This window comes from Lepidochelys olivacea (assembly GCF_965140295.1).
Source record: "Lepidochelys olivacea isolate rLepOli2 genome assembly, chromosome: 2".
Lineage (NCBI taxonomy): Eukaryota > Metazoa > Chordata > Testudines > Cheloniidae > Lepidochelys > Lepidochelys olivacea.
This window is the reverse complement of record NC_140412.1, coordinates 77,433,929-77,456,357: the sequence shown is the minus strand read 5'-3', so window position 1 is coordinate 77,456,357 and position 22,429 is coordinate 77,433,929. Positions and strand designations below refer to the sequence as shown.

At 38.3% G+C, this 22,429-nt stretch overlaps 1 protein-coding gene across 6 annotated transcripts in view; it reads right to left on the bottom strand.

Annotated features, from left to right (window-relative positions):
* Positions 1-22,429, bottom strand: part of TRAPPC8 (trafficking protein particle complex subunit 8) — a 113,607-nt gene that overhangs the window by 18,177 nt on the left and 73,001 nt on the right. For all 6 annotated transcript variants that reach the window (XM_084618497.1, XM_084618499.1, XM_084618498.1 and 3 more), the window contains 12 exons: positions 21,388-21,582; positions 21,016-21,146; positions 19,577-19,648; positions 18,957-19,083; positions 16,784-16,941; positions 15,728-16,170; positions 12,661-12,805; positions 11,100-11,196; positions 9,970-10,038; positions 9,793-9,833; positions 2,469-2,648; positions 194-295 (listed from right to left, as the gene is read on the bottom strand). In XM_084618497.1, coding sequence (XP_084474623.1) covers positions 194-295; positions 2,469-2,648; positions 9,793-9,833; positions 9,970-10,038; positions 11,100-11,196; positions 12,661-12,805; positions 15,728-16,170; positions 16,784-16,941; positions 18,957-19,083; positions 19,577-19,648; positions 21,016-21,146; positions 21,388-21,582 — 1,760 coding nt within the window. The remainder of the gene's footprint in view (positions 1-193; positions 296-2,468; positions 2,649-9,792; positions 9,834-9,969; positions 10,039-11,099; positions 11,197-12,660; positions 12,806-15,727; positions 16,171-16,783; positions 16,942-18,956; positions 19,084-19,576; positions 19,649-21,015; positions 21,147-21,387; positions 21,583-22,429) is intronic.

The window sequence follows — 22,429 nt, the reverse complement described above, 5'->3', positions numbered from 1 at the left end:
CTAAAATTAGCAGATTCCTTTTAACTTACAAGATGTATACTTACAAGAGGTTTACAAAATTACTACTACAGAAGCCTTTACAAGGTAATTTCATTAACTTATTTAGATACGCACATTTTGGAAACATACCAAACACTTTATAAAGGCTTTTGTAAAGCAAGCAGTTTTTAATACAAAAAAGTATTAGGATTACCTGCTTTTGAGGAAAGGAATAAGCCTCCTTCCCTACTGTGTGAAGAAGAATATGATGCTGGCCTTCTAAAATAAGCTGCTTGTTGTCTTCCACAACATACGCCTAAATACAAAGATAACAGACATTTAATATTTCTTAATTTGCTGCAAACCTCAAAAGTGTTATTCTCTTTTATAATACAAACTTTAGAAGTGATGACTACCTTGCATTTATACCACCTTTTATTTAGAAATATTCCAAAGTACACCATAATCTTTACCAACAGATTTACAAAATTATGAATAAAGGAACCACTTCATCTTCCAATAAAGTGCAATTACTTTGCAGTAGAAAGCTAAGCAGCTAATTAATAAATCCCATCTAGAACAGTCCTCTGCGTTGCCTTAATGTTTCTAATTCAAGGAACTGTGAAGAGTGGGTATGCAGTGTATTTCACAAAAATAATTAACAATAAAATTCACTTTAAACAAAATCTCAGGTGAACTATGTAAAATCTTAGGATACATTGTAGATACACTTATTTAAAATCAGTTTTGCTCCATTCTAGCATTGTGGTGTATTTTTAGAATTATTTCAACACTACTAAAGATTACCGAGTCAGTGCTTAGTTAACATTGCAGCATATTTTAAGGGAGATTTTATGGAAGTCTCCTGGCAGCTTCTAAGCTGCTATCATGGGTGGGAGGAACCCGTATTTTCCACTGTGTTTACCAAGGTCCTATTCCGCAGCCTCAGAAAGCAAGACTCCCACTGAAGTCAGATCCTAGATGAACGCATTGTGAACTTCAGGGGAAGTCACTTATTTCATTTCAAATAAAGGGAATTTTGAATCTTACTGTTTTTGCAATTACTCTTCATTTGGAACACCACTGCATGTCAGCAGTTACAAGAGTCAACACTTTTTTAGTGTTGCCAACTCCCTCTATAGGAACTCTTCACAACTCTCATTATGAATCACAGTCTCTTGCTACTACCTTGGAAGGGACACTTATTCCCCCACTGTAGAGGGAGGTAACAGTTTGCAGAAGCTCACTTGAGACAGAGCTGGATCTAGACCTCAGGTCTCTAATATAATGAAGCCAAGTCCGATTTATTTTGTCTTTCAAAAACTACACTCTTAAAAAAGGTGCTGTGTTACACACTAACAGTGAGTGGGCTCTGCGTTATCTGTAAATAGCTAAGCCATATAAAGGATTTTATGGCTCTGCTATTGCTTCTATACTAGGGTGACCAGATAGCAAGTGTAAAAAATCGGGACGGGGGTGGAGGGTAATAGGTGCCTATACAAGAAAAAGCCCCCAAAAATCAGGACTGTCCCTATAATATCGGGATATCTGGTCACCCTATTCTATACTAACAGGTCATGATTTTGTAGCTCAAATGGTAGAGGTGTCAGGTTCAGTCCCTGCAGACAATCCCAAATGGGGGCACTGTTACATTTAGCTATACTGTTTGTAACCACAATCTGCCCCCAGAGCCAGGAAGAGAAACGCTAAAGCAGGAATCCAGCAGTGTTCTACTGCTGTCTAACATGTCTTGCATGTATGGGCCAGTCAATTTAGGAAAACAGCAGGCTTTCACCCTCAACAATTTCTTCCATAACTGAAGTGGAAAAGTCTGGTGCTTCGTGGAAGTGAAAAAAAAAAAATATATAAAAGTTAGCATGCAGACTCCCGAACAAATGTTGGAATTTTATATTGCCAAACATAGTATTTAGATTCAGTGTAATTTGTTATGTTGATACATTTTTAGTGTTTATACTTGGTAATTAAAGCCACCCCTTTAAAAAGTGAGTGGGAGCATTACTTCAAATAAACCCTCTAAGAACGTGAGCAAAGTGTGGGAGAGTCTACCTGTGTGTCCAGAGAGATAAAGACTCTGGCTGCATAAGGTTCAAAGAGGTCAGAACTTGATTTACTATCTTTCAAAAAGCAAGCCTCATTCACCCTGAGGAAACATAGGCACATATGGAGGGGACAGAATCTCTCAAGTATTAAGCCAATCACATTTAAATCTAGACATGTTTAAAAAAATGGCTTTATTATAGTAATAATTTTCAGTAGTGTCCCAACCTTGGTTTCAATTAACTTAATTTCCTGTTTTCAGACAAACTAAAGTTTAATGAAAACAAAAGCTAACATTTGTCTGCAAATTAGGAGTACATCTCAAGAACATTACATTAGATATAAACAAAATCTCATTTGCTCTTATTTTCTACTAATCATGTTTCATAATCAAGCTACTATATGGATAATTGAGAACAGACCATACATACCTTCCAGAGAACAACAATATTCAAATCCACCTTACTACATTTTTGTATCAATCTGACTGCCTCATCAAATGACTGTTTCACAGCTCCTTGAAACGTATTTGATTGTGTGTGTGTTCTTTTTAATTCAGAGGATAAGCTTCGGAAAAAAAAGTCTGCACACGGACTAGCTGAACTGATTATCTGTAAGAAAACACCACATTTTGCTTTCAGTACATGTAATAAACTGATTCAAGTTTAGTCTATGAAGGTGGAATTTCCTCTGTTGTGGAGCTTCTCAGCACTAACTCCCTGGTAAGCAAAATAATCATGCATATGGGCTTTTGCAAGTCTTCTGTGCCACAGAAGTTAACTCCATACCAGCTCTAAATAAGCCAGTGTAGAAGAGAGGAATGGAGGTAGTCCAGTTCTATCCCATGACCAAGGGGGAACCGAGGGTCTACTGTTCCAAATGATAGCCTGCCCTATTGAACTGATCATGGTTTGGGACTCCCCAACAGGCTTTAACTACCTGCTAACTCATGTAAACATTACAACTGCCCTGTCTTAACTAGGCTTTTACCTCAAGTTAACCAACTCTAGTTAGCTAACCAGAATTAAGAACACCTCTTTTGTTGTAGTGCATACCCATATTTTACTCTTATTACATTATTTCAGTCATTTTTATAGGAAGCTCTAGCACGCCTATGATTTGGAGCAAAACACGATTTTTGAAAAGGATGTGCTGTTTGCGATCCCCAGGGAAATCTGGCCAAGTTATAAGCCTGAATATCACAGTTCACTCATGCTTATTAGAGGTTTGTTAGAGTTTGGCAGGTAATTTCTCCAAAGATTTGATCAGCAATGAACATGCGCCATTCCAACAGATCCTCTATGTGGTGACTAGACTATACACACATCACCCCCACAGAATGAATGCGCAGGCTCAATGTCTGGGCAGCAGGACACTGCAGTTGTTTCTTGGGGGCCAGACATCAGCACTGAGACCAGAGACACTCCTGTGCTCTCAGTGCCATCACTTCGGGACCCAAACAGCCCAGAGAAGAAAAGTAGCCTGACTGGCATGCAGAGAGGTTAGGAGAAAGACTGGGAAAGGAGACAAAGGGTTTGTAGCCACTGGACAACACATCCCTCTCAAACCTTGAACTGAATCCAGGATTCTGGGGTCCCAGCATTATACTGTTATCTGCAAACCACTGTGAAACCCACTGGTAAAATCTGTTTCATCCCTCTCTAGTGGCTGGTCCATATCGAGTAGTGTTTCTCAGTGACCGGTCCGTGGATCTCCATGACACAGTTTAGAAAGGCAGCAAGCCGGTCAAAAAGGTTGAGAAACACTGATGCAGAGGAAGACTAACTACTGCTATTTGTTACTTCATTGCTCAAGAGAGAGCCCTGTGCTGTAGTGCTAAAGGTTCCAGCCCTGCTGATGACTCTTGAGGGCATCAATATGGTTAAAGTGTTGCATTTGATGTTTTCCTGGAGGCTTCCCAATCCTGCAGTCCTGACTATATAAAAATTTCAACTTTCATTTAAAAAAAAAAATTAGTCCTCATGGTCAGAGAAGAGTTTGAAATTGTGTCCTGAGTACACACTGAAAGCTTAGAAACCAGAAGCAAAGAAAACCAAAAAAATTGGGTCTCATGATTTTCTTTTTTTTTTTTTTTTTTTTTTTTCCAGGCCAGACTAATTTTTGAGCTCTTGATGATAGCAATACTATGGTTCCCAGCATGAAATTAGGATACAACTTCCTGTGTGTATAAAATAGCAAACTTAAAAAACCAAAAAGCCATTAAAATATTAAGGCTGCAAAGTCTATACATGGGGTAATAACACCTCATTTCATTTTCATTTTGTAGGCCCAATCAATTTAACCAAGAAAGCCTCTTTCATTGCCCTTAACTATACCCAAATTGAGGCTTGAACTTTGACAGAGGCAGTGGCCAAAACCCTGGTCTAGGTCATTATGAGGGGAATATGAAGTTGGAGGACAGAAAAAAAAAAAAAAAAAAAAGATATCACTACGATCCATCACTTACTCCAGAACTTTTTCAACCAAATCTCACAGAATAAAGTAGCAGTTGAGGAGTCTGTCCTTGGGAGAAGACTGGACAAGGAGGTGGTGGCAATATTTGGTGAGTCTTCCTACTCCTTCATCCCCACCCTTCAGAGGTCTGTCAAAATGTCCAAACTATATTATCTTGTGCAACGCTGTTAGCTGTTGTGTATTGGCAGATTCCTCAGACCATGGGAGAGGAATGATTAACCCTGGGCTTGGGGAAGTAATAGTCTATGTGTCAGTATAATAATGCCCACATCTGTAATTTTCACTCCGTGCATCTGAAGAAGTGGGTGTTTTACCCACGAAAGCTTATGCCCAAACAAATGCGTTGGTCTTTAAGGTGCCACCGGACTCCTCGTTGTTTTTATGGGAGAACTGTGTTTCTAGAATGTTTTCCTACAAGGGAGACTGATGAGACACAAGGACTCTATTAAATTTGAAACACACACAGAAGAAATACTGCCCTGGCATTTTTGTGGGCCTTACTATATGAAACTGCCCAGGATTTTTACACTTAACTAGTATTTGTATTCATATATCTGAAAGCCTGGACTAAAGACTGCCATTTAAACCCGTGCCAATGATGGGCAAGATACACTAACAATTGAGTAAATATCAGAGGGAAATACTTACTGCTGCTTATACCTCCTGGTCCCCCTACTCCATTGTCGTGATGAGATGAACCTGCAATTCTATTGCCACTCAGCCACCCAAGTTCATGGTGAGATAAGGCACAGTGGGAACGGTCAGTCTCCTGAATTTTATATAGACACACATTTGGTGCATGACAGCAAGGCAGGCACAGGAGAATGTGACAGAAAAGCCACCTTTCAGAGAACCTTAGATTCCTGCATACTGAGCAGATCAATGCTAAAATGGGGGGAAATTAGCAAGGCTTTGCATTTGGGGCATTTTTGGCCCTGTCTCATGAGCCTTTCAGCCATTGAAGTAAATACAAAGGAACCTGAACACATGGCCTGCTATGTCTCAAACACAGAAGAGAGCTGAAGTCCACATGGAATTGGCATGACCAGCAAGAACAAACAGTTAAAATCTTCAGCCACTGATCGGGTCTGCTATGCTGAGCAATGTGGAGCAAACCCAATCATTAGGAATTTGAGGCTCAAAAAAAAAAAAAAATGTAGAATACAAAAATGTTGGAATTGATGCCCTTTTAAAAAGTAATGACTTGGACCAATTCATTCAGATTAAGATCTATTGTCTTCCACAGACACTTAGCTAAAAGCAATTTTGTGTTTTTCTGATTGTGAAAATATCCCGCGATATCTGTATTTTCATAAATTCCTTACCAACAAGTTCAATCAGTACAATTCATACCACCAACATCAAGGCTACAAAGTGCCATGGACCTGTGCAGTGAGCTAGATTGCACAAGCAAGTTGCAATTGTGGCTCATGGCCAAAAGAAGCCACTATAGTACCTGTTGAGTAAGTAGCCTCTGCCTTGTGGCCTCCTTCCCCCCCTCCTCCAATGGATTTTAATGGGGGGAGGGAGGAGAGTAGCCTGGAAGGGTATAACAAAGCAGTGATAGAAAATTATTGGGATCCCAAACTGGTCCCAGGCTCCCCTTCCCCAGCCAGCATCAAGATAGCTTATCAGACACTTTCATCCACCAGGCTCTGAAATCCTCCAACAGAGCCCCTCCCCAGCTACCTCCCAGATACCCCTCTCCCCAACTACTCCATCAAATCCCTCTCATTCACATTTTCCCCCTTAAATTTCCCCACACTCCCAGCTGTCCCTGTCTTCTCCCACAAGCTATCCCCCACGCAGAGTCACAAAACTCCCCCACTAACTCCCCAGCCTGAACAACCATCTCCAGTTGCCCTCTCCCCTAGCCCAAAAATTCTGCTGGTCACTCAGGTATGTAATCTTACCTCACCTTTGGCTCTGACCTCTCTCTAGGACCTGACTTCCACATTATGGCTAACTCTTGCTGATTCTTTCTGCATAAGGCTTGAGAAATAAGACTTAAGACATGCCTTTCCTCTCCATCATCCAGCTAAAATCCCTATCCAGGGTCTCATTTCACATCTCAATTACTGCAACACCCTGTTCTCTGGCCTGGACAAGTGCAATCTTGCCCCAATGATATCCATTCAATGCTTCTGCAAAGACCATTTTCCTTGCATGTTCCTTTGTTCATGTCACCCCTCTCTTTGCATCCCTCCACTGGCTCCCCCTTTCTCTATTGCATCCAGCAGCTGCTTGTCTTCAATTTTAAAGCTCTACACAACCTATCCCCACTCTACGTATCATATCTCATTCACAATCAAGGTCAACTCCCACCTTCAGTTGGACCATGATGCCAATCATCCATTTGCTAAATTTTCAAATAAGCACCTTCATGTTTCTCCCATACTCCCCCTCATGCTTGCGAGATAATTCCCATAAACATATGCAAAGCTACCTCATTATCCTCCTTCAAATCCCTCCTGGGAAAAACCTTCCCCTTGCCATGATACACTAACAAAAACTTGACAATGGTTAGAATGCTAGTGTACTCAGACCACTGTCATTGACAATATTATCTCATTGTTTCCTTGTACTCCATCTATTTTTCTATAACCTTCTGTTGTCTCTTGTTATATACTCGGATTGTAAACTTTCATGGGCAGGGACTGTCTGTGAACCACCTAGCACAATGGAGTTCTGGTCCATGACTAGGAGTTCCTAGGTGCTACAGTTATAAGTAAGTTCTCCCCCAGACAGCTCCTACCCAGCACCCACCTACAGCCTTCACCAAGCACCCAGCTTTATGTACCTCCAGATCCCATCCTTAGCACAGTTTGTGGCAGAGGGTATTGACCATAAGATGAAGTTTATGATCCTATGGTAAATATGTAAGTTAGTTCACATAACATCACGTGGAACTGTACAAAGCTTAGTGGTGATGCAGAATCTGTATCTTGGCCAGTTCTGAACTCATTTTCCTTTCTAGTATACCTGGGATGGTAGCATTAGTTTGCCAAATTTCTAAAAAGCAACAATTTAAGTGTACATGCTTGTCTTCCACTAATGCTCATCTATACATTGAGTACTGACTAAATGTTAACTTAATTTTTACTTATTATAGCTGAACTGATATCTAAGATTGTAAATAAAATGAGATGCTTGTGTTTTACTTGCTGTGAATGACAAGTCAACGATACAAAATTCTGTTCCAGTATATGCACTGCAAACCCTACATTCTTTGATTGTGAAAGACAGAGAGTGTCTTAATAGTTTAAAGTCTTATGATTAAGTATTTTAAATCTACAAAAAATGCCATTGAACTGGAACAGTTTGCTATAGATGAAACCAAGCCAACTCACGTTCCTAAGAGGATAAAAAGCTTTCAAATATATCAGCATGTTTTCACAGAGAAATCTTAGTGTTCCATGAAACAAACAGTTCTGTTGAAAATATTAAAAATGCAGAGAAACTGACTAACCCTTATTTCAAGATAACAATCAGCATCTTGTTTCATCTGTGTTCAGATGCAATCAAAGATGATCTGCTAAATAAGCGGACACCAAGAGAAACTGCTACTTCAGGATCAGGTGATACAGATTAAGCTGGGTGTTATCTGATGGGCAGAGAAAATTACTAAATGGCATTATAATATGTAAGTAAAGAAAAAAAGCAAAGGAGCTTTATGAGTTTCCCCACTGATGCTCATATGAAACTACAAAAGAATAACTGTGTCTACCAGTGCTCTCATCTTGAAGTTTAAAAGTCACATTTACAGTTACTTCTATAGAATGTGCTGCCTTTCAACTACGTACAAAGTCAAACAAATCTTTTTTTATAGACACATACTGTTCTATAAAGTCTCAATATGAACCATTCCCTTTGCTCAACATGAACTGTTTACTGGTTTTGACACAAGGATACCCTAAAGCTTTGTATCAGTGTTCAATCTTGTTTCTACTGAAGTCATCATCAAGACCTCCACCAACTTCAATGGGAGCAAATCAGGCTCGTCTATGATCAATTTGACCGAAGGCATCAGATACGCTCTTAGCTCAGTAAAATCAGACACAGAATGGATAAGATATACTATGCATTTAAAGTAAGATTAAACCAATATTATACACAATCACATAAGGTATTTTGCATCTAACAAGCAAAATCAGTGAAATCTCAACTTGAAGAAGTGTCAGGTATACAAGCTAGTTAAAAAAAATAAAATGTAAGAAGGCACAACTGTTTAAAAATTTGGGCACAGTGGTCACATTTGAAGCATAAGTCTATGCTGAAAAGTGATTTTGAAGACAGACATTACCTTCTCTGTACTGAACCCAACATAGCAAGCCCCAATCATCATCCAGACAATACCATATTGTAAATACATAAAACTAGCACCTTTAACTCAACAAACCTACACTCCATTTGCATTCAGAGTCAGAGGGCTACTTTATTCACAGTTCCCCCTGCCCTGCTCCACTCTCCCTCTGCTATAAGCATTCAATAACTATGAAAGAATATGGATTCTTCCAAATTCTGCCCTCAAATATACCTACACAATCCCACTGATTGTGTTGCACAGGTATATCTGACTGTAAAGTCTTTATTATTAGTGATAGTGCACAAGACAAAAAATACAGATTGACTTTTTGGACATAGGTGGGGTTTGCAGGACTGGCAATTAGGGAAGAGATCTACTTGCAACACAACAAGCATATCTGGAATTCACTGAAACACTCATGGAAACCCCCCCCCCCCCCCCTCCCCGGTATACTTTTTACAGTCACATATGTGAGCAGAACAAATTTTTAAAACTATCAACAAATGTAATAGTTATTTTTATTATTTCTATTACAGTAACGTCTAGAGGCCACAACAGATTAGGGTTTCTCTATCCTAGGTACTGAACTGCTTACAATCTAAACAGAAAAAACAGAAAGGGTGGGAAAGGAAAGAGGTGAAGTGAACTGCTCAGTGCCACAAAGCAGTGGCAGGGCCAGAAATAGAACCTAGGTCTTCAGATTATCCACTACCTTATCCATTGGATCATGCTGCCTCCCATATTGTCTATATCCATATTGTTTATTCTGTCTATGTACACTTAGGAAGCAAGGAGAAAGACTTCAGGGGATAAGAATGTGTGTTTTTAAAATACTAGCACAAACATGAAGTGCAAAAGATAATTGTATGCCACGTACGGAGGTATTTCTTGGGTAATAAAGGCTGTGACTGGGTCATATGTACAAGACAGGTATTTAATATTGACAAAGTATTAAGTTGTATCAATTTACATACCTGCTCATTTCCAAAGACAATGTCTGCAAATGTGTAATTTTCTAAAGGACAAAGAGAGAAAGTGTCACTTCATCTGCATGCAAAGTCACACCATGAGCACTTAAGTTTCATGGAAGGCACAAATACTTTTGAAAATCCCACCCAAAACCACTGTCCAATAAAGTTAAGTGAACCTACCTCCAGAGTTTTTGCATTTTACTGCTTTAAAGCATAGCTTTCCTCTCTCTCTACTGGCAAGTTTATAATCTGAAAGAAAGATGTTGAAAAAAACATTTCCCATTGAGCTAGATACTTATATGGTCTCCACTCCCACAGCACCTGAGCACCTCCCAAAACCACAGTCTTTGCAATCTGTAAGCCTGATGCACATAGGAGACTAACTATTTAGAATCCGATGAAGTGAGCGGTAGCTCACGAAAGCTTATGCTCAAATAAATTGGTTAGTATCTAAGGTGCCACAAGTACTCCTTTTCTTTTTGCGAATACAGACTAACACGGCTGTTACTCTGAAACCTATTTAGAATCCGCTCATGAACCAATATTGTACAAGTTAGTTGCCTCCAAAACTATAATAGAATTTACTTAGCAAATAAGAAATGGAATCCAAGTTAACAGATACAAAGAATCCATCTTGCTATAATTATCTGGTATACCGATACCATGAGTCAGTGAATGAAAGACTTTCATTTGCACCTCCCATTACTTCTAACTTAGAGTAGGAAATGTCAGAGTAGAGAAAGGAGAAGCAGGTATGGGAAAGGAAACAATTACAGCATAGTAATGTCGGACTGTTCTGGTCATCAATTCTAGTGCAACAGGAAGCCCAGATGTTTGGACTCATGTTCAAATAAGCAGAGCGCCAATTTTACAGGTATGGATGAAGTAAATTTGTGTAAACTGAAGTAGATTAAATTAAAAATACATAAAGGAAATAGATAACCGAATAGGTTAAGTATCATTCTACCGCTATAAAAATAAATAGATGTAATATAACAGAGGAAGCAAGGCAGAGGGAGATCGGCAGAACCGGAGATGTAAACTCCACTAGTCAACCAATCCAAACAGCTTGGTTGAACTATCCATATACAGATGGATTTTTAGTTTATTGGTAGAGCAGAAATGTCTTTTAATGATAATGACAAATTAGTTTCTAAAAATGGTAAAACTGAATTACCAGAAATTTATTTAAAAAAGACGAGAGAAAACAAGTATATTTAAACAGTATAATTTGATGCCTTCTCTCATAAGATTAAGTGTTCTTTGCCAAACAGAACAGTGACTAGCTTATACCTGATAAAAATACAAACCTTTGTCTTCAGAGAGATTTACAGCTTTCTGTAACTTCCAGTGCTTGCTGTTACTTGATACTTGTACTATATGAAATTCTTTAACCCCAGCTTCACTCTAAATAAGAATGAGAAAGTTAATTGTGCCAATCTAAACCAACTGACAAAAAGAGCAAATTTTTATTCTAGAAATGAAGAGCCCTATTTCAAAATATATGAGGCATCTGGCATCTTTGGGGAGGCCCTAATCCGTAATATTTGTACAGGTATATCCAGAGGCTACAACAGATTGGAGTCCCTTTGTGCTAGGCATTGTACGAAGACAACAAGAAAGTCCCTGCCCTGAAGAGCCTTCAAATTAAATAATCAGTCAAGAGGAAGGATGGAAGAGAAACAGAGGCATGGAGAGGTGAAGTGTCACACAGCAGGACAGCAGCAGAGTTTGAATAGAACCCAGGCCTTCTAATTCTCAGTCCAGTTTTCCACCCACTAGGACACTTTGATTTATCCATATCTCTATGTCTAAAATTACTTCGGTAAATATTCCACAACACATGGACCAGAAGCACAAAACCTATGTTTTAAATCAACTTCAAAACTTAATGTGGCCTAAACTCCTGTTTTTCTTAACATTTCCCAGAACGATAAAAACATTCTGCACAATTCAGTTGCAACTAAAACACTAATTAAAATTGTTTTATTTGAGGCTGAGGATGCCTACTGAGGTCAGAATTCCTCAGCACCAGAAGCACTGTTACAGTGAACAAGAGTTAAATGCTATGTGGCCAGTGAGAAGCACACTTACAAGTGCCCATATACTAAACCTACAAAGACACAGCCTCTCTCAAAAAACCCATCTGCTGTTTCTTATCATGACCCAGTCTCTCAACGTTGGCTTGTAACAAGAAAGTACATTTGGGTTTTTGGGTGTAGTGTGGAAAGATTGCGAACCACAGCTATACAGATCATCCCAAGCTACTGTACCAGCAGCACCCATTACTTCAGTTAGGGGGATCTATCAGGTTGAGAGTTTGGCTAGTAGGTGTAAGCAAGAGTCAAAGACTCAGATTCCAAGTTCATAATGTTGAACTGAATCATTTTTTCATTTGCAGTTAGCAACAAAACTTGTGTGATAGAATGAAAGGCTTAGTTATGACATTCAAAGCTAGTTATCCATGCTTTGCAACTGATGGGTATCAAGAATGCTTCAAATGTAACTTACAATACACACCCTCTCCAGTCAAATAAAAATTGGCACCTATCACAGTTCCTAAAGCACATTTGGGGAAGGGAGGAATTACAGTGGAACTTGTCTAAACTGAACTTTGATTTAGTGAAATTCCACTTGTAGTTGAAGAGTCCTAAATTGTTTCAATGCATTTTATTGAACGTTTCGAACTTCATGTTTGTAATAAATCTGTTTTGCAGAATAATTTGCCTTAATTAGTATGTTAAAGAGAAACTTGTCTATAAGCAGACCAAGCATATACTTACAGAAACACATCCAGATATGCAGCCATGAGAGTAAAGCTTGGTAAAAGAGTATAAAGAAAATAAAATCCCCTTTTCTAAACAAACTTACAGTATTGATATTTTCCACATCCACAAATACCAGCATATTGTCCCCTTTGCCTTCATCCTCAAGGGCATTACTTCTGCAGACAGTAGCTCGAACATTCAAAGATCGGCTGGTACAAATAACTGCAGTGTGTCTTAATACTCTATGACTAGAAAGAAAGTATCAGGTTCTAAATTGCAATACTGGTTTATCAGAGAAATTCTCATGAACTATTATGCTTTTACATTTACAGGCAGATGTAAACAGGCCATTAATTTGTTTCCAGCAGGCCATTAATTTGTTTCCAGCTCCCACTGAAGACATCCTTTGCTATATAGCATCTCCAGACTCCAAGATAAAAGATATAGCAAGTTGATACTCATGTTTGTAGGTGTTTGAAAACCTGTACTACTTATTAGGCTCAAGGTCCTGGAGAATGTAAATACAAGAATCACAACACTGACACAGGTTCAGATCTAGCCAGATGCAGAAAGCAAGCTTTTACGGCTGCTAGTCCTAAATTTTAAAAGTCTTAGTCTAGTGAGTACTTCATTGCTGATAAACATATATGTTAATTTCTTTAGTGCCCAAAGGTCCCATAGATCAGTCTGTATTTTGAAAAGTACAACTTTCAATTAGCTACAGTCACACACATATGCTGAATATGCAAGCACTTTGAAGTGTTGTTTTAGTCCAAAAAGACTAAAAATGGCACCACATTCAAAAACATAAGATTCTGGATGCACACAGGTATCAGAACTACTTACTCCAGCAAAAAAGGCTTATCTCTAATCCTGTTAGCAGTGCAAAAGCAAGTCAACTATTGTGAGCTTTATATTTTTCTGGCTGGCAAGTACTTGACAAAGATACAACCATTTTCTAAAGGTCAGCAGGCCTGCCTGAAGTCTGCAATACACCAGAAACTGAGTTCTGCAGACCTTTTATTAGACACTCTGCACTTGGAATAGGACAGGCGGCCTGTGAAACTCACAGTGCACAAGTATAATATGCTTATAGCAAAGTCAATCAATATTTGATGGTATGTACCCAGTTACATTATATGCTCTAAGGACACAACCCACTTAAGCCTGTAGGATGGGTATTTATGGGGAGCTAAACAAAGAATTCTTCAGTCCAGTTTACATAACTCTCTTCTATTAGACTTGAGAGAGACGAGGTAATATCTTATCAGACCAACTTCTGTTGGTGAGAGACAAGCTTTTGAGCTCCACAGAGCTCTTCTCCTGTTAGATTTGGCAGGTAAACTGAACTGTAGCTAGGTTCTTTTTATGGACTACATCACTATAGTATATAAGTAGCTCAGCCCCATTAATTCATCCTCAACATCTGTTTGAGGTAGTGAAGTATTCTCACTTTACAGATGGGGAACTGGGAAAAAGACGAAGTAAGTTGTCCAAGGTCACATAGGAAGTATTGGTACAACTGGGAACAGAACTCAGATCTCCCAAGTCCCAGTGACTTAATCTAGGTAAAGCTAGAGGTTGAGAAGGTGCAGCAAGCCAAGAATATGAACAGCATCCCTGCACTGACTTGAAACTGTAAAAACAAGCCAGGACATAAATTATGAAGGGGAAAAAAATGAAAGGCAGAGAAAGAAAAGAGGGATTGAAAACACTGAATTCTCCACTCTGATCTATGAGCAGATAGAAATTAAAATGTTAGGTGAATGTATTGGTTCACTAGTGTCTCCTGAAGGCTCAATCCTCCACTGTCTGGACAACTGACGCCTGATCAACTGATAGCATGGTTCTTTAAAGCCTGTTTACAAAAGACTGAGCCTCTATCTGCTGCTACTCCTAAACTGTATTACCCAGGACAGGGACTGAACCTGAGAAGCAGTATAAGTCTCTCTGTAGAGCCATAGGAGCAAGGCACAATAAGGAAGGGCATGTTATGGGACCAGCTGATGCATCTTGTACACTCTTTGGAAACCTGGGAGTGGACAATGGATGCAAATATGGTTCACCTCTGTTAAAAGGGAAAAAAGGAAGACGGAATCTGTGGATATTTGGGAATCTGGAGGGGTGATGGAGTGGGGGAAGCAGCCAAGCATTTTGTTGATGGCTCCTTGTGGCGGATATCCAATGCAGGAACTCTGTATGGAAGGGATATGGTTATCAGGTAATAGGGATTGGAAAAGGATTTGAAGGAAAACACTCCTTATGGGAGCTGCGGAAGGGGGTTTGGCGCCCCTATGTCTTGAACAGCAGGGAGCTGACCCCTCCTCCCTGCACTGTACAATGTGTTTCTGGATACTCCCAGCTATTAAAAGGAAATAAAGGTGCAGCCTAATTAACCCACATGCATGGCCTCCTGTCATTCTTCCAGTGTGGACAATCTCTTCTTGCCTATGTCAACCTGATTAGCTGCTATTTTGTAAGTGGTAACAAGAAAAGAAAAAAAAAAGTATAGAAAAAAAATCACAAATGGTAAGGCCACCTTCTTTCCAGATGAGTAGCAAAACAAGTACCTTGAGTAAGAAAGCAAAAAGACATTACTGTGATTTTGTATTTGTGAAGAGACTATTTGTTTTTGAATATTGGTTGAAGAAATTAATAAGCTGGAACTGCTGGTCAAGTTCTGAAATGAAAGCAAACTTTCTTGAGGCTCTGGTGTGGACAGAGCTTCCCTTTTACAGTATCCAATAGCATCCACTCCACTCTCTCTTCCCCTAGGAAAGTAAGACAACCCCCGAGCAAGAACTAAATATGCTTCCACGGCAAAAGCCTGACTTCACATACATTGTCCTTTGCTAAGAATTCATGGAGATTTGATTCATTCAGGAGAGTAGTACTTTGAAAAATTGCTCTGTCCAAAATATATGCAATCAGTTTGACAATTTAACCAGAAAGTTAATCTAGCAGCAGTGAGTTCAGTGTAATATATATATAGCCACTAATGTTTATGCTTTGCTTTATTACTACAGCAAAGTTAGACACCAGTTTGACACCACTTTCATTTTTATGGCACTTAAGTCCAGAAATATTTAACATACCTAAATACATTCAGTGTCAAGTAGTTTACTAGGTAAGACCTAATTTAGTTTGAAAAACTTAGTTTAAAAACTTACCACATTTTTGAGTGTTTTTTAATACTTTCATAGTAAAACAAAAAGTTTATTTCATGAACCCCTTCTTCATCTGGTCCATGTAACCACATTGGCAGCTGGACTGAAGCCCCAGGGAGGAGGACAGAGTCAGGAAGTGGGACATGTATCACCTCTGGCTGACTTCCTGTGCCAACCCCAAAGTTTACAGAAGAAGCTGATGACATCAGTGCTGTACATACAGAGGTAGAATCTGTCACAACAGTCTTGTAAGCACTACAGTTTTCAGAAGCTGAGGGACTCAGTGGTGTTAAAACAGCAGTATTTCCACCGAAAGTAAAAAATTCTGGATGTTTTGATACAACCTTCAATGCAGTTAGAGGACACTTGCTCACATTCACAAATTCTACATATGCTTTTCTGATTTCTCCACAGAGCAGCCCTGTAGGAAAATTTATAAAGAACACCTGCATTGGGGGAAAAAAATTTATAAGGTTAACAATTTAATAGTAACATATTTCTGAAAATAACTTGAAAAAGCCGCCACAGTGTTTATAAACTAAAAATCTAATTTGTCAATGTTAAATTTAACAGTAAAGGGAATCATATGGAACCATCGTAAATGAAGGAATTTTTCTGTTTCATTTTTGCTTTCACTGACCCCCTTCATACTCAGGAAATAAGGCTCTACCTTGGGAAATTAGGTTTTGCAACTGGAGATAGAGAAACCAAAATGCTAATTTGCCAGCTGTATTTTTTTTCCTTGCACTTTTACTTATAAAGTTGTCTTACCTCAAATTCTGGCAGAAATGTGTATACTTCAACAGGGTCACAAATTTTGTGATGATACCTGTAACCCTCTGAAGTTTCACCTGAATTAGATACAAACTTGGTACTTTGATTTACATAATCCACTACATTCTGCCCCATTATAAGATTGCCATTTTGGATGTTAGGTCAAAAGACAGCAATGCTATAAATAAAGTTAAACCAAAAGTAAAAAATATTACTATTTTATAAAGGTATAGTTGAACGTTTGACTATGTGCTCAAATTATTATCAGGGGAGAATATAAAATACCTCCAACAAGGGCATTTCCTCAGTTATAATAGGATCTAAACGTCGATCTGGTCCATATTTAATGGATGTTTTTTCTTCTTTTGTATTATTAAGTCGAGGGCCCTGAATTTCTAAGTCCTGTCGTCCTCGTACAGACATCCCATTATAAACAAATTTTCCTGAAACAACAACCAGCAGTTTGAAACCATGAAGTTACATAAACAATATAGTTTACTCGTTATTTTTTCAGCCTCAAATCCTTTCAATTTCATGGCTTTCTAAAAAAGAAGATATACTTGAAAACCATTTACTATTTTTCATTTTAAGTGTGAACATAATGATTATTAATAGTGCCCTACCAAATTCACGGCCACAAAAAAAGCATCATGGACTGCGAAATCTGGTCTTTTGTGTACTTTTACCCTATACAATACAGATTTCATAGGGGAGATCAGCATTTCTCAAACTGGGAGTCCCAATACAAATGGGGGTCACGGGGGGGTTGCAAGGTTATTGTAGGGGTGTCACAGTATTGCCACCCTTACTTCTGCGCTGCCTTCAGAGCTGGGTGGTCAGAAAGCAGCAGCTGCAGGCGAGGCACCCAGTTCTGAAAGGCAGCACCAACAGGAGCAGTGCAGAAGTAAGGGTGGAAATGGGCATCTGAAAAGTGGTGGCTGCTGGCCCAACTCTGAAGTCAGCAGTACAAAAATGAGGGAAGCAATATCATACCATGTCACCCTTACTCCTTTGCTGCTGCTGGCGCTGCCTTCAGAGCTGGGCTCCCGGCTGGCAGCTGCCGTTCTCCAACCACCCACCTCTGAAGGCTGAGAGAAACACTGCAGAAGTAAGAGCGGCAATACCACAAGCCCCCTACAATAATCTTATGATGCCTCCCCATCCCCCTTTTAGGTAAGGACCCCTACAGTTACCACAGTGACATTTCAGATTTAAATATCTGAAATCATGACATTTATTATTTTTTAAATCCTGTGACTGTAAAAGTCACCAAAATGGACTGTGAATTTAGTAGGGCCCTAATTATTAAAGATTAAACGGCACCTTTAGAGACTAGCATTCATGAAACAGGAACCTGCAATCTGCACCTGCATAGAAGCCATGCCTCAACTGTTTTGGAAGGACCAAAACAAGATAGTTCAATTTTTTCCTAATCAGTTCTTATCCTCTCAGAAATGTCAGAAAACCCAATTACATGCGTCTTCTGACTTTTCTTAACTAGGAACTGGATTGAGACCAATCATACAGGCATAGATAGCAAAATATTTTTTTTCACTCCTAACCTTAATTGAACTTCTGTATAAAGTTAGAGAACAAAATCTTTCCTGGAAGATGGTTTAGAAGGAAGAAGAGGGAAAGATATAGACCTATTTTGAAATGAAATTAAAAATTATATGAAAGCACCCCCCACCCCCACACTATTCAAAGAAAAGTAAAAAGGAGTGTAAAACATGATAGATAGAGCTCACTAAATGTGGCCATTTTGAAAGATTAAAAAGTAAGAGACACTAACCAGGGGGCTCATAAGTAGAACCATCCGGCTTACTCTACACAAAGTATGTATCTAAAGGAATAGCATGTTTTAGGAAAGAAAAAAGGGGTGACAACTGAAACATTTAAGAAGTTCTTGGCTGAAGTAATTTTTAATGTCATATCAAATCTGATTAAATTATAGCTTGACGACAAAATATGCCTGAGAACTTCACATTTTCAAAGCAATACTGGGAAAGAAAGCTGGTGATTATAAACAGGAGGAAAAGATGAAAGCCCAAGTGGCACCGAGATAGGAGAAGACAGCTAGAAGAGAAGTAAATGGAGAGGGACTCAAGAGAAGAAGAAAGTTGCAATGGCTAAAGAATGCAAAACATAGTAAATGTGAATTTGTTTTGCTTCAGATTTGATTTTTAATTTTCCTGGTTTTTAACTTAAACCCAGGATATAAGTGCTGAAGGGAACGTAGTTTAGGTAACAGTGAACCTCTACTTCCCTTCCACCCTCTTCTAGGTTCTGCTTCAGTCTGCCACTTGTGTCCACTTACTTTATCAGTCTCTCCCTCCTTCTTTAGGCATGCCCCCTCCACCACCACCAGCTGCCATTCTTTACCTGACAGACTTTAGTTCTATTCTGTGGTACAAACTAAGATTCTCTGCCATTTCTCAAGGGAATGCCATATCCTTACCTGCTTGCAATCCAATAGAAGGATCAATCCCATCTAACATCATAGTACCCTGAATAGTGCCAAGATTGTAAACGACTCCCAGAATATGTAGCTCCCCTGTTTGATGGGGAAAGAGCTTTAGTCTTGCCTGTGGAGATATGTTAAATTTTGTTGTTGATGCTACTAAGAAAAAATCCACTTATTTTTTACATTCAGTGTCCCATTTTTACAAAAATTCATAGCAACATTATATAATCTCGTATCAGATGCAACTGTATATTATACAAATTAAATCAGAAAAGCGTTAATCATAACTAACTCAATATCTACAAGATTTCTGTTTTTACATTTTTGCAGAATATTTCATTTGCACATCAGTAGAGAAATTATCAAGCACACAGGAAAAAATCTCTTCAGAAAACATTTCTAATCTGGAATTAGCCTATAACAGATCTTAAAAACAAAGGATAATACTGATGCAACAAGTACTGCAGTAAAAGGAAATTATTCCAAATGGAACTACCCTCTGTCTGATAGAAATGAAAGACAAGTTTAGATATTCTAAGAAAAACATTGTATCTAAATATACAATATTGGATAATGTGCATTCAAAGTGTAAATATAAACATTTACCTACTTACCATTTTTGTCTCTTCGCTATTAATTAAGAACTCAGCTATTACTTCAGCTCCTATCATGTCATTTCCACGTGCCTGGGGAGGAAGGAAGGGAAAAAGGCAATTGGTTGAAGAGCTGTTTTTATATCTTTATTAACAATGTTCCTCTGAACTAAATTGCTACAAATATTAGTTCTTGCAACAGTGTGTTGTTTTAGGGCACTTCAAACAAGCAAAAGCATGCACAATTTGAAGCCGTAAACAGGAACCTGTAGAAATGCGACCAGCACCAGCAGATTTCCTTTATTGCCACTTTTAAGGTAGATAGGTAATTTTTAAGCACTGATCAACCTTCCAAGCCTAGTGAGTCACTTTGTTAATTAACAGAGTTCCAAAGACCAATTCTGTTGTTTACATCATGATAGCGCATCTGAGATTCATCATATGTTGTGAGATGATCAGCGCTGAAATATGGATTTCATTGAGAATTACAGAAGGTTATATAGGCTTGCACCCCTTGCACAGCAAATAAAAGAGTTTTCAGAAGGAGAAAGTTAGCCAAACCACAAGTATGAAGTTCCCTCTTTCTATGGTTGGCTAGAAATAAGTCAATCATTAATACATTATGTAAAAAAAACCAGTAGTCAGTTGAGAGATTAAGAAAGTGGTCTAAACAACACCTTTTCATAGGAAATCAACTTGATAAGAAATAAATGTACTAAACATTTCAGAATAACGAAAACTTTACGACAGATCTCTTTGAATAACAAGGGTAATTTTAAGAGGAAATTCTGCCAATGAGAGACATTATCCAGAGTGCCATGATAAGTATAGGCTATTTTAAATATCAAGGGGTTGATTATGAAGTTATTGAAATAATAATGAAAGGTATCAGAAAATATTCATGTTACGTAAAAGACTACATGAAACAATTTATGTTAAAAGAAGCCAATGAGAACTGAAAATCTAGGCAAACTAACTCAAATGTAACATAAGGAATCAACTGGCCACAGAGCTATACTACTTGATTATAAATATTGCAGATTAAGTGACCCTACCTAATTAGTAAGAAAAAATAGGTATTGATGCCAAGGTTAAAAATGCATAAAAAGTTTCATCCTGCTGCTGTTATACCAAGTTTCAACTATCTGAGAACAGATGACTCAAGCTACTTTAAAGGGTGTGTAATTTAAATAATCTTATTAAAATCAGAGATTAGATATTCACATAATGTCTGTACTTCAAACTTTTACACTATTTACCATTAAAAGACTAAGCATTTGCCAGCTTTTAACAGTCATCCCCCCAAAAAAAATTACAGCAGAAAATAACTAAAGTAACTCATATGGTAAGTGTTGCCTTTTTAATAAAAACAACATCTCAATATTATGCCACAGAAGAGTAAGTTTAAGAATAAAACTGTAAAAAAATAGTTCGGCAGTTAAACGTTCTTAATTACTCACCAACTCTTTTGTTTCTCCATTATGCTTTGCATTGAAATCTTTAGGTTGGAATTTCCAAAGCAACGATAGATCAGTCAACAAAAGTGGAACCTTCAATGGGTTTCTAAAGGCTACTTCCACTGTTACTGGTTCTATTAAAAAAAAAAAAGCTATTATGCACTTTATGTAGGAGTACGTATTTCAACAAGTGATTACACGCTATATATTCCTAATATGATCTGAAACTCAATATTCACCTCCAACAAGCCATATCACAAAAAGTAGCTTGGTTAGTTCCATAATAGCAATGAAACTTCCTGCTTACTTACTTAAACTTCCAGTTTACATTTAAAGACTTCTGATTTTTAAAGAATCCATACTCTATAAATTTACCTTCTACTACAGCAAGTGGAAACTTGGAGTTATCTGAATAGCTGTTCAAACAATACTGTGTCGGTTGAAAGTTTGATGGTATTATTCCTTTGTTAACCACAGCTACAACCTGTTCTTCAAGCTCCTTCCATTGGTGAGAAGATTCACAATCATATTCCTGATCAAGACTTATATGTGTCGCTGCCTGCTTTTCACCTAATAGAGAACAAATCAAAATTAACTGGCATAAGAGTGGTGTGCAACAGCTACAACATAAAGGGCTGTATTGGCAACTTGCCATTGGCCCAAGGTTCATAATCAATTTTTATATCTGATTAATTTTATAACACTTCCCAAGTGGGTCATGTGAGATACCTTATTCACACGTACTTGCGAAGTACAGTTCACTCACAAAATATATTCACATTTTCTCAAGCCATTTGATTTTAAAATGTAGATGCAGATAATCTTCAAGAGGTTCACACAATCTTTTTTAAATACACACACTTGTTATACCAATAAAATAAAAACCAGCAGGATCTTATTAAAGGGAAAAAGGCAAAAATACCACATTTATTATGAATACAGAAAGAATCATAGTAAGCAGTTAGTTATAGCTATAACATTCCATTCAATCTCATTTATTCACACATTCATTCATATACACACACACACACAGGTTCTGCAAGGTTGTTATCATAGTTACCAGCCTTAGAGTTGCTCATGCCAAGCCACTGGCCAGGCGGCCTGGACATGAGGAGGGAGCAGGGCCTTGTCAGATACACATCTGATGCTCCTGGAAGTTGGTTTGCAGAATCAGACCCCCCCCAAAGTTCTCACTTTCTAGAGTCTATTTTTATAGGAATTTATTCCTAGGCCAGTCTATGGGAATTGCTTCATCATGCTGTTGCTGAATCAATCAGCAGATAGTACTTTCCTGTTGGCTCCATGCTGCTAGATGTTATCTTGTTCTTTGGTTCTCCCATCTTTGAGGCTGTTGGGTGGATTCCAGTCTGCCCTCCGGGGGGGTCCTCTGGTTATTTCCACTTGATGCCTTCTTCAG